Source organism: Thalia democratica, chromosome 5 (assembly GCF_965202585.1).
Source record: "Thalia democratica chromosome 5, ktThaDemo2.hap1.1, whole genome shotgun sequence".
NCBI classification, from domain to species: Eukaryota; Metazoa; Chordata; class Thaliacea; order Salpida; family Salpidae; genus Thalia; species Thalia democratica.
In genome coordinates, this window is record NC_139169.1 from 52573079 (window position 1) to 52586195 (window position 13117).

Sequence of the window (13117 nt, forward strand, 5' to 3'; positions counted from 1 at the left end):
GTATATGACAATTAAATTTTTTATAATAGTATTTTACAAACAAGAGTTCATATGGCCATAAGATTGTCATACTTAGTTTTTTTCTTTATCTTTTTCTCAGCTATCTAAAATCTTTAGTTTTAATCTTAAATTTTTTGTGTTGGAAATCTTAAATTTAAAATATTTTGATGCTTTTTGAAAAAACTTAGATTGTTGAACAATAGTCATGGAAAGACTTAAGTTTTCGGACAATTTTTTCATGTAAAAAAAAATTGTCATCATTAAATTTTTTCTTTACTAAAAAACATATTTAAAGTAGTTTTACAGTATCTTTTCAATGTTTTTATATTAATTAACACAGTTTCTTACCTTGAACTTAACTTTAAACAAAAAAATAGACCCAAAAATGTGTACTTTTAAAAACTCGGAAGAAATTTGGAAAACCTGGAAAAACGAGTGGCAACCCTGTTATGTGAAATTTAACCTATTAATTTCAGTTTTAAAAACTCTATCAATAAAAGCCATATACATTCATTTAAATAAACCAAAATTGTGTAAACAGAGAGAATTTAATTATTCTTTATCGTTGTTTAGTTAATTAGAGCTCTTATGTTATGTTTAATTGTTTATTTAGAATTTTGATTACTTTTTTGTTTTGGTTGACCAACTAATTTATGATGCAATTATTAGGCTGTATAAGTAAAATGTTTTCTTTATTTTGTAACAATTGTAACACACTGAAGAAAATTGTTGGAATATAATTGTGTTTTGTAAAAAGCATTGTTTGTTTTGTAAAAATTAAGTATTACATGTGTGAATAAAAAAGCTACTGTATCTTAAAATTTTATGAATTTTTAATATTTCATAGAAACTTGTAGTTTATACATAGAATTTTTCTTTTGTATTTTAAACAGTTTATTTTTTTTTATAATAGCCTGTGTTAACTTCTGTAAAAAATGCTTCATATTCTTCTGCTAACACATTTGGGTTGTATGATATCACATTGGATGATTAGATAATGTATTTGGCTCGTAATTACTTGTCCAATAGGTTTACTACATCCTGATACCTTTTCAGCTGTTTGCACACAAGTGGCGTGCTTGAAAACCATCTTAAATATGCTCTACTCACTGATTAAGGCTTATGTTTCTTGTTACTCGAGTTAAAAGTTTATACTAAGTTTAAATCTATCAGTAATGGTGTAAACTGTTAGTAGTTATTTATATAATTAAACTATAGTATTCTTAATCTAGAGCACGGTCTTCCAAAAATTTTTTTATAAGGTCCCCTTTAAAGAAAAAAAAACTATGGCCCCCTCCGACAAGATTTATTTTCTTAAATACGCTTAAGACCTTTTTTTGCTCTTCATCATCAACTCCAGAATTATTAGTGTAAGTTTCAAATTATAGCCTCCATATAGCCCCTTTATTACTCACATCCCCTTTTGGTCCCTTTTCAGCTTATGGTCGCCTAAATTTCTGAAATGGCGCCTCAAGGGGGCCATATGGGCTGCTTTGGGAAGCACTGATCTTGAGTAATCTATAGAGTTCTAGTACTATTATTGTATTTATTTATACTTTTGAGCAAAAAATGAATGAGCGGATGATAGTATTAAGCATTCTATATTTGTTTTAAAACTAAAAAAATTTATAATAAAAAATAACAAACTGTATAATAAACAATAAGAGCTTGTTTATCACTTGTAGTTGTTCAATACTTGAGAAATATTTGTTTGGTACTGAAAACGGAACTTGGAAGAACTATAAAATGAGAAAAAAAGTTTTAAGGACTAAAAATTACTAGACTAAAAGAACTAATACAGAATAAAACTAAATATCAAATAACACTATAAACTATGTTTAGTAACCTTAGATTATTAAAATTACCTTTTTTTTTCATTAATTGAACTAAACATTAAAAGGGATGATAAAAATTGAACTTTAGAAACCATAAATTAAACTAGAAATATAAGAAAAAACTTAGAAATCCTAGATTAAAATCAGGAAACTTATAGGAAAATTTAAAAATCATTGACTACCATGATATTTGTTTATATAATGAAAAAATTATATTAACCGGTATTTAGACAATATCTGCCTAGTTCTACTAAATTTAAGATGATCAATAACGTCTAGCTAAACTTTTTAACCATACTAAGTTAATTATATGATTTTAGATATTTTTTACAAGGTTGTTGACTATTTAAATTTTTTCTATTAGAAATAATTGCTAATCTACATGTTAGTGGTGCGACAAACTTCTTTTCTGATTTTGATATAATAAGAAAGTATTAAAATTAACTTTTATTAAACACCTAAAAATATTTTCAAAACTTATTTTAATTAATTTCACATACTTTAAAATTTATAATATAAAAAAACAATTATTTTTCGAATCGTTTACTTAGTTTCAATGCTTTGTGCATATACTCAGAACGAAAAAAATTTCGAAACTATTTTTCTATAAATCTATATTACAAATCTAAACTGACTAGTTGTTTTTCTTAATAGGAAACTAATAGTGAAAAAAAAAACCAATAAGTATAACTAAATTTTACACATAGATTCTAGATCTATTACATAAGATATGTTCAAAATAAGTTATCTTTAAAATAAATAAGCTCTTAGTAAGTGTAGCTGTTCTACTAGATGTAATGACTAGTTATGACATTTTTTATATAAATGGCTATTATTTTTTAACTTTAGTTTAAACATTAGTTTTGAAACGTATATTTTTTGGCTAACTATTTCATTGTATAATTTTTTTATTTTAAATTTTAAGATTAAAATTAACTTTAAAATGTATACTAACAATACTATATTGGCAAAATCCTGTTAGATCGGTAAATAAATGTTATCAATAACCACGAAAATTAACATTTTTAAATATAATATTTATATTATGTAACAAACTAATTATATTATGTTTTAGAAAATCTAGTTGAGGTTTCCTGCAGGTTAAACATCAATGATATGTCTAACAACATTATAACTACTCGATATATCAAATTAAAACTAGGATTTGCCAATCTTCATTTACCACTTGAGCTTGACGGAGTCCATTATAATTACCAAAGTGAGCTCTTTTTTTTTAATTTGCCTTTTTTACATGATTAATAAGTACTGTTTTAAAATGTAGTGTTTAAACATTATATTAATTTATTATTCTCAAAACACTTGTTTAAAATTTTTGATTAAAGTTTTAGAGACTATATCCATTTATATTTAATTATACGACTTTGTTTTTATCATCAGAGCTCTTAACATATAAATTAATTTTTTTAAATACATATAAAATAAATAAAAAAATGAAAGATATTACAAACCAACATCAAAGCATGATAATAAATATTTGTACTTTTTTAATGCTAAACAAACCGAAACAATTATTGTTGAGTAAAATTGCATCTAATTGTAGTGATATGAAGTCCTGATGATTCGCTATATAAACTACTTATTATTATATAAAGCTAGTTTCGCTAATGTACTCTTAGAACAGGGGTCGGCAAACTGCGGCCCGCGGGCCTATTGCGGCCCGCGAGCACGTTATTTTTTTGAATGGAATGCGGCCCGCAAAGGAAAATTTTGTGGCCCGCGAGCATGTAAATGTGGCCCGCTGAGCAAAATTATACTTATCAAAGTTAAATCTGTTTGATTATTTTAGTTTTAAGTTCCTGTATAACATTTTTAAATAACTAAAAGACTTTACTACTTTTGCTTAAAAATGTGAAAAAGACAGGTTAGCATTCCACCAGGTTTTGTTTCTCAATTTCATAATAACTTTCTTTAAACAACAGCAAATTATTTTCTAAAAAAAGAGTGTAAAAAATGCTTTGAATTAGTAAGATAGTTATATAAAACCTATTTGGGAAAAACTGAATGCAAATGTTTTCCATATTGTACAAAAGTAATGCAAAGTAATTAATTGAAATGTCATTTCTTTACAGTTTAGTTTTTTTTTTCACACGTTTTTTATACCTAAGTTTCTATTACAAATGTTCTATTACTAAACTTTATATTCTAGTGTGCACAAAAAAACTTTAAATAACGTTATGATAACAGTAATAAAAAAATAACAATAAAAAAAATAATAGTATCAAAAATAGTAATAATAATAGTAATAATAATAATTATAACAAGAAGAAATAAGGTTAATTTTATTTTGGTTTTGACACTTTTGATTTTTTATAAGTTTTCTTTGCATTTTAAATTAATTCCTATGCACACCAATGAACAAAGATGCTCATATTTTAAACCACTCTTCATTTAATACTTTACGAGATAAAATTTAGTTTATGCATAATTTTCTAAGATTATTGTTTCTACATGTAATATCTAACACAATTTAAAATTACAGACACATTTAAAACAATATAAATGACATAAATTAAAAAAACATTTTTGTTAGGTATACTTTTTGATTTTTCAAACAATGTTTTTTTGGAAAAATAAGTTAATTTTTTAGCGTTGCATATTAATATAAACAGTTGCTGTTTTTTCGAACTACCTATTTAATACAAACTAGATTGAAAAATGGTAATTTATTAAGTTTTGTAAATTTTTAATCAAAACAGTTCAAACTCGACCGAATAAACAAATAAAAATTCCCACACTTAGACTAAGACTATTTGAAGACTTCAAATATTAGGCAAATTTAGTCATTTTTTTAGTTTTTGGCTTGAATTGTTTTTTGTTTTCTAAAATATCAGGCTAGTTTTGGTCCCTCGGACTGACTTTTTTGCTTTAAAGAGTGGTAAATTAGATTTATGATAAATGTTTTGTTCAATGCACAGTGTTGGTTTGAATTAAAATATATTTTAAAATTTAAGTCTTGCAGCTGATATAATTTGAACTATTATTTGTAGTAAATGTATACATAAAAGTGTGAACAATTAAAATTGCCAAAAAATCCCGAAAAAGATTTGAATTTGACATTTTATACTTAAAAAATCTTTAAAAGCCTTGAGCTTGAAAATTATCGAAAAATCCTGGAATTCTATTTAGTTTTTACATTTAAAGTAATAAAATTTCGATTTGACACCAAAAATCTACAATATAAATAAAATCTTAATTAAAAAACACATTTAAAGTAGCTTAACAGTATCTATTAATTTTTTTTATATTATTTAAGACAGTTTTTTTACCTTTAACTTAATCATATACTGAAAATAGAAACAAAAATTTGTACTTTTAAAAACTTTATATTGGTGCATTGCACTTTTGCTTTTGAAATGTATTTACCTATTTTTGTGCTTTGTATTGGAACTAAACCTAAAAATTCTTCTAAAATGTCAAAATTAGTAATACAACCTGTAATAAAAATTCTAAAATGAGCAATATCTGTCTTATCAGTTTTCACATCTTAACAGATTGATTTAAGTCCTAATTTGGTTTAGTTGGCTTTATAATGTTCAGAAATTTCCTAAACTCGACTTTTTGTTGATACCGAAGAATCAAACAAAAATTTTCTACTAACCCTAACACAAGTTATTTAAATAATTTTTCAACTCTGAACGGCATCTTTTTTTTTAGTAATTACTTTTGCTACTTTATAACTTGCCTTAACAGTTTTTTCTGATCACTGTGTAGTTACGAAAAACAACCATGTATGTATTAAAGCTAGAATAATAAACTTAAAATATAATTCAACCATTTTGCTTTTAAAGTGGCAATCGTGTAAAAGACTAATTAATTAGTAATAAGGTATTCTATTGAAGTATTCCAGCACTAAAATAAATTGATTTAGCTTATCTACAAAATAAACAGGTATTAAGTATATTTAATTAACTAATTACTGAATTTTCTAAAGAATGCAAAGTGTTAACATTTTTTTTAAATATGAAAAGGTGGTTTATAATATTAAAAATATATAAATGTTTTTCAAGCTCGGTTTTTTTAGAGAGTTAGGTTGTAAGTAAAATAATAATTTTTTTTATTAAGTTTTACTTCATAAGTGTTTAAAAAAGTACACATTTTATTAAGACTTAAGTATATTAAATAATTTAAATTCTATTCCAATAGATATTTATATATTAAATAGGCATTCTTTGTGTAGTTAAAAGTCATTTAAAATAATAAAGTGAATAAAAGTAAAACTATCTCTGATGTGACCAAAACTAAAGCCAAAAGATTAGTAAAATATCACTAAAGCTAAAACTGTGGCCCGCGAAGATTTTGAAAAATTGAAATTTGGCCCGCGAGCACCAACTACCTGCCGACCCCTGTCTTAGAAACATCTTTTTTGTATATTAACATACTTACTATTCAAAAAGTTTAATACAATTTATTACACAAAAACATACATAGTAAATAAAATATAACCATATTGATACAGATAATGGTCGACTAATCAGTTAAAACCAAATTGTCAGGCGACATCAACCAAAAGCCATATTAAAAAATACAAGCATATTTAAACAATGGTACTTATGATTGGTAATAATACTTAAAAACCAATGTAAAAAAAATAATAAAACTGAAACTGAAATTTAATATTTAACTATTTTTTTTTGTCACCACTAATTACTTTCCTAAGGCTTAAAAATATTTACAAAAACTTACTATTATTTAACATTATTAATGCTTATATAGTTATTTGTCTTAACTTAAAAATGTTGCTCAATTTACTGTAATGTAAAGAGCTTATTAGAGGAATAACTTGACAAAGTCGTAAATTTTTTCCCACTGAAACTTGGTCGTTAATAAAATATTTAATTTGCACTAATATTATCCTTATTTATACTTAAATATAATGTACTATAGAAGTCTCCAACTCAACAATATTAAAATGCTTAAACACAAACGTGAACGATAATAATAATAATCAAACGTTCAGTTACCAAAGTTCAGCTTTAAATCGTCGTTTATTTATTGTACCTGAAGATCTGCTATAAAACAGTGAAACTATAGCTTTACTAATAAACATTTGGTAACTGAACGTTTGGTTATTATGATTAATACTTGAAACACTTATTATTGTTACTCATTACTATCCTAACACTTAAAAACACCTATTATTATTTAACATTACTACTTTCTATCCTAATACTTTTAAATGTTTATTACTTTTTATCTTTACTAATTACGACTTAATATAAATCTATCTGTTTTCAATACATGAAGATCTGCACTTAACAGTGAAACTTAGTTATACTAAATGAACACCTTTTTTGTTAATATTTAAACAATGTGAATTTAATCTTTTTTTTATAATTAAGAAAGCAGTGATTCATGCGCTAGTTTAACATAATATTTAAATTTTATAAACTAAAAATATTGAACTTGTTATCATATTAAATGGCTCTATCAAAGGAACATATAAAATAAAATTAAACCGTGATTTTACAAACATTACTTGGTGAAGAATTAAATCTAAAAAGAAACGAAGATAAAGCAAATATTATATTGTAAACTTAAGCCGATATTTAGGTAGTAGAATTTTAAAAACAATAAGGTAGTAAAATAATAAAGACGAAATGCAAATAAAAATGATGCAAGTAATTTGTCTCGGTATAAAATGATAACACTGAAGCATTAAGACAGGGGTCGGCAAGGTTTTGGTAGTCGTGGGTTAAATTTCAAAAAATAAAATATTTTCGGTCCGTAGTTATAGGAATTATTCCTAGTTACAAAATCTAGTGTGAGTTTCAAAAATTCCGTTAAATGTACGTAAGACCTTTTTTCTCTTCTTTTCGAATCCCAGATTATCTATTGTAAGCTTTTAAACTTTTATTTCGCGGGCCACATTTGCAAGTTTCCATTTGCAGGTTTTACCTATAAGGGTCTGCATCCCATTAGCAGGGTTGCCACTCGGTCAGGAAAAGTCAGGAAATCAGGAAAAGTCAGGAAAAATTTAAAAAAATGACAAAAGTCAGGAAAAAATGGGGGGTTTTGGAAAAAAGTCAGGAAAAGTCAGGAAGTTTAATAAGATTTAAAAAAAAGTCATATTTTGTCAGTTTAAATTTACAAAATTCCTTATTTTCTAAAGCCTTCAAATGGTAAAAATTAATTAAAAGTCCTTTACAGTCAGAAAAAATTTCCAAAATTTTCAGAGAAATTTACAAAATTATTTAATTTTATTTTCAATGCCTTCACCTGGTATAAATTAGTAAAATATCCTTTATAAAACAGCAAAAGTTTTCTATTTAAATATTGAACAACTACCCTACTTGAACAAGCAGATTTTGTAAGCTTTTTAGTATTGATGATCTGTAGCAAGGACAATTCCATAGTGAAACTGTGATATAAACACAAAAGTTAATTTTAGAATCAAAGTGTTTTTTGTTTAAATAATTGAGTTCTTTATAACTAAGCAGTTAGTTTAGTATTTTATGTAACAAACTGGTGTGTATACTTTACCTCTTTATAATTTTTTCAAAATTTTTAAAATTTGTAAATTAAGTTATAAGAGAAGTATATGCCAAGATTAAGTTTACTTATTGTTTGTATTTTTTGTAGAGTAACTTAAGTTTTTAAAGTAAATAAGAATATATGTATTTGTTACAAATTTTATACTAAATGATAAGAGGAACTATTTTATGCAACAGATATATAGTTTACTTTTTTACGTGTTTTTTTACAATCACTTAAGTATATTCTTTTTCAATTAATTTTTTATTAAAAGATTTTATATTAAATTGTTTGGGTAGTATTTTATTAAACTAAGTGAACAATTTATATAAGTAAAACTGATTTAGAAAAGTCAGGAAAATTTTGGTAAAATGTCAGGAAAAGTCAGGAAATTTTTCTCAGCTTGATCAGTGGCAACCATGCATTAGTAGAAACATGTTTATTATGATATATTTAATTTAAGACATAAATTGAAATTAATGGATCTATTGAATTTAATTCGTTGTTAAATTTATAAGATTGTAAGATAATATTGAGTTTGGAATAGGTCGCTTTTTTTAGTTTATATTATCTAACATTTATTTGTTTTATATGCAGTAAAAATTTTAATTCCTTACAGAAGAGTTGTACCTGGCGAAAAATAGTCTTATAGTAAAATTTGAATAAATAAAGTATCGAAAACTTTTCTCTTAGTATCTACATTAGTTGAAAATTAACTGTTTGATTTGGGACTAGAAAAATAATTAAAGCTTAAGTTTAAATTACAACAGTTTATACACCATTTTTCATAAATTATTTGTTGTAATAAAAAATTCCTCAAATATTTTTCTAAATTTCAATAATGATTTTTTTAATGTTGTTATTGTTTATAAATATGTTTGTTAAGTTTTTAAACCTTAGCAATAAAATATTTAAAATTAAGGTATGTAGTACATATATTACAATTACTTACTTTTAAAAATTATAACCTAAACATTGACAATTTTTTAGTTTTTAGTAGTGAAATAATCAATAATTACTCTAAAACTATTTTACAGGTTACCTCTTTATAACAGACAAAAATTGATCAACGCAATTTTTTATCGTAATTTGTTTTAGTACAAGTAATATTAAATATAAATACAAAAAAAAAACCGTTCTCTTTTTTTTTATAGAAGAAAATGTTATTAAAGAAGTTGAAATTGTTAATCTTGGTAATGTGGGTATGAATGTGCACTACAATATCATTAGTCCACAAAAAAGATTTGTCATTGTTGGTTTAGAAAATGAAAACTTTTTTATACCAGCCCATTCTTCTTTTAAAATTGATGTATGTTTTGTTACCCATGATTTTGATAATGAGTTGATCCGTGCAAAACTTATTTTCAACGTAAGTAATTTTATTTGAGTTAAAACAAATTTAAAAATTTCGTTTAGTAAATTATTTGTTTAAATTAATTATCTTAATTGTTTGCTGTCATAATGAAGTATGGTTTCAGAGCACTTTACTGTAACAATTTGTTTTAAAGTCTATAGAATCAAAGCAAACGAAGTCGTTGATACTCACAGCTGATTGTGGTCTTACTCAGAAATATAAGGTGCCTTCAAGTTATAAGCAATCTTGTATAACAACTTCATCACCAAATACTATATGTGTAAAATCAAAAATTCTTACTAACAAATCTTCATTGAGGTTGAAAAATTTAATTTTTTTTACATTAAAATTGTTATGCTTAAGTTTTATTTAGTTTAGTTTAGATGTTTGTTAATTTTTAAAGAAGTATTGTACTTTATTCTTTTTTAAATTGTTTTTAGACAATTTTAAAATTGAAGCTACTCAAGTTGATTTAGTTTAACAGAATTTGTTATAATACTAATAAAAATAATGTTGATAAAAAGGTTTTAAATATTAAGATTTGAGCAGTTTTTGTTTGATGAATGACAAATATTATTTTCTGCTTATTTATTGCGAATATGTAAAATTTTAAATACCATATAACTTAAAAGTGTTTTTAGATTATGTATTTTTTAAAGCTTAATTTACTTAAACGCTATGTATTTGATCAGATGGGGATGCGTTGAAGTAGACAAGAAAGTGTGTCTGTCACTAAAACTGATGAGTGAATTTTTATGTAATCAAAACGAAAGAACATTTGTCAGTTTGTCTATAATCGGCTCGGATTCTCGATATTTCAGTGTTTGTTTATATTTTTATTTTTATATTAACAGTTTATTTAAGTTTAATACAAGTTTTTGTTTTAAATTTTCTGTTCTAAGTCGAGCAATTACAGTTCTCAACTAGTTATAAGGATATAAATCTATTATTCAGTGAGGACATCAATAAGGTACGAACTTTTAACCCGTACTTTACGTAAAGATAGTATTTTACAATATTGAGACTATTTTTACCTTTTTAACACCTAACAGTGGCTAATATATACATATAAAAATGTAATAAATAGGCTTAACATATTAAAAAAAATAGTAGCTGTATTATTTCTGCATTTGTCAGTTTCATTTTATAATCTTAATTTATACTGTACTAATATATACTTTTTTAAAAATTGTTCTATCCCATTCTATATCGAGATTTTGCTAATCTTACGTATCTTACACTGGTGTGTACTTCTTAAAGTGCGTGCCTTGTCGATGTCCCTACAGTATTTAATTTTTTACGTTTTTTTATAAGACAATCTTTATTCCATATATAGGTCTTGTCAATTAATTCTAGATTTGTAAAAATAACTAATTTTATTTTGTTTACAATATTTTTCATTAGATTGCTTTTAACGTAAATTCAGGTTTATAACTTAGGAGCCCTATTGGATGAAACATTTTCTTAAAATAAAATTTGAAAAAAAAACGTTTATTTTATATTAACTTTAATTTAGCAATTTTTCTTAAAACTTTTAAAGTTAATTACCGACGTCAAATTTAAGGAGTTTTTACTGTTTTTATTTTGTGATTTAAGAAATTTTAAAGCATTTTTTAAATACAAATTTTAGCTCTTTAATTTAAAGTAAAAGTTTATTTTATCAACAAAGTTTCCCGGAAACTTCTACAGAATACTAGTTATGAGACTTTTATACATATATTTTTGTATTTTCAGATAATAGATGAAAATAAACGATTACTTAACAAAACAAACTTATCACTTGGTCTTAAAAAACATTATGATGTCACGATATCGTTTAGAGCTGATGAGGATAATCGTGTTTATCGAGCTCAACTCTGCATTAAACATCAGATTGACAAGTTAATAGTTGTATAGTCATCTTAACAGACAATAAATATGTTAATATTCAATTTTTCTCTTTTAAAATTTTAGAAATTCTTCAACGGCTGTTAAGTACACAGTTCCATTGTTAGCATTTACCGGTAATTATAATTTAAAGTTCGACTGTGATGGTAACGAAGATTTTTACAATGTACCCATACCAAGTTTGTTTTGTATATTTTTATCTAACTTGTTGTAGATTATCATAATAGTTATGAAGTTTACTTAAAATAGACTTAGGACATATATTTAGAAAAAATTAATAGGTTACAATATTTTTTTTAAATAAAAATCACTAGGAAATTAACCAAAATTAAGCAGGGTTCATACGCGTCAGGCTAAATCAAATTGTTAAGAATTATTTTCAAAATGTCAGTTTTTGTTAGTTCAAAAACTAGAAAAATCCTGAATAAAAAAAAAGTTTAATTAATTTTTATTAGTTCATTAAGTTTTGAATTTATTTCTAAACAAGCACTTGGTTTTTGTAGTTAGACAATAGTGTGTAATGAATTATGATATGAGTGATAAGATATTGTTTCTCAAATTTGAGTTTAATGAGGTTTTTCGTTTTGCAGACTTGATAAGCGTTGATTTTAGTATCAATTTTCTTATCAGTGAGTGAAGAATGCTTGTTGAGTAAGCTAGAACTCTGAAAGCAAAATTTTAAATATTTCTGTAGCACTTACGTGACAGTTCAAGTTCCGACCACTCAAAATATTAAAATATTTTCCAGGACAGTAACAATTAAATAGTTTGAAATTTAAGAAATTAAAAATCTACCAAAAATTCTGTTAATTGTATGTTACGCCGAGGCATGTCAGTCTAAAATTGCAATAATTAATTTGTTTATAAACCCTTATTAAGTTATTTTAAAGTTATGTATATACTTTTATATATTGTATATTTTAACAATTTAATAGTTATTTAAATGCAGTTACAAGTATTATTATTTAAAAGCTGCTATTAACTTACTAAATTTAGTAGGGTAAACACATGTTTGTTAAATTTTTGAAACGATTGTTTTTAGTAAAGTTGTACATAAAGTTTAATGACTTTTACATGTAATATTAACTCGAATTTGAATTAAACTATGATTTTTTTATAGATAAAGACATTGAAAAAACAATTAATGTTAGCAATACTGGTAAAAGGAGTGCTTTTATACTTGTAAAGTCTAATAAGTAAGTTTTATATTTACTAGTGGGATTGTCTTAGTTATAGTTTATTTTGATAAATTTATGTACCATTAGCAACTTAGTATGTTTTGGTTACTCATTTTGTTTTTATTACACGAGCGTTTTTGAAACTACAGTTAGATGATGCATTTTCAAGTGATAAAAACTAAATGAATTTGAAAATATATAGTTAGTAAAACAGTTAAAAGAAAGAAGTTAAAAGAAAAGTTAAATTATGACGTATGAATATAGGATTTAACTAAATACAAACTTTGCTTGCTAGACTGTAAAAATGTGTATCTGTTTAAATCCTGTATTTATACGTCAAAATTTAAACTTAATTTTTTAAACTGTTTTAC

The 13117-nt window shown here is 24.5% G+C and overlaps 1 protein-coding gene across 4 annotated transcripts in view; it reads left to right on the forward strand.

Moving 5' to 3' along the window:
• Positions 1–13117, forward strand: part of LOC145835392 (uncharacterized) — a 104084-nt gene that overhangs the window by 73498 nt on the left and 17469 nt on the right. For 3 of the 4 annotated variants that reach the window (XM_082942957.1, XM_082942958.1, XM_082942959.1), the window contains 7 exons: positions 2911–3054; positions 9482–9696; positions 9836–9999; positions 10374–10503; positions 11416–11561; positions 11635–11747; positions 12689–12764. In XM_082942957.1, coding sequence (XP_082799083.1) covers positions 2911–3054; positions 9482–9696; positions 9836–9999; positions 10374–10503; positions 11416–11561; positions 11635–11747; positions 12689–12764 — 988 coding nt within the window. The remainder of the gene's footprint in view (positions 1–2910; positions 3055–9481; positions 9697–9835; positions 10000–10373; positions 10504–11415; positions 11562–11634; positions 11748–12688; positions 12765–13117) is intronic. The other variant, XM_082942961.1, reaches the window with a different exon arrangement.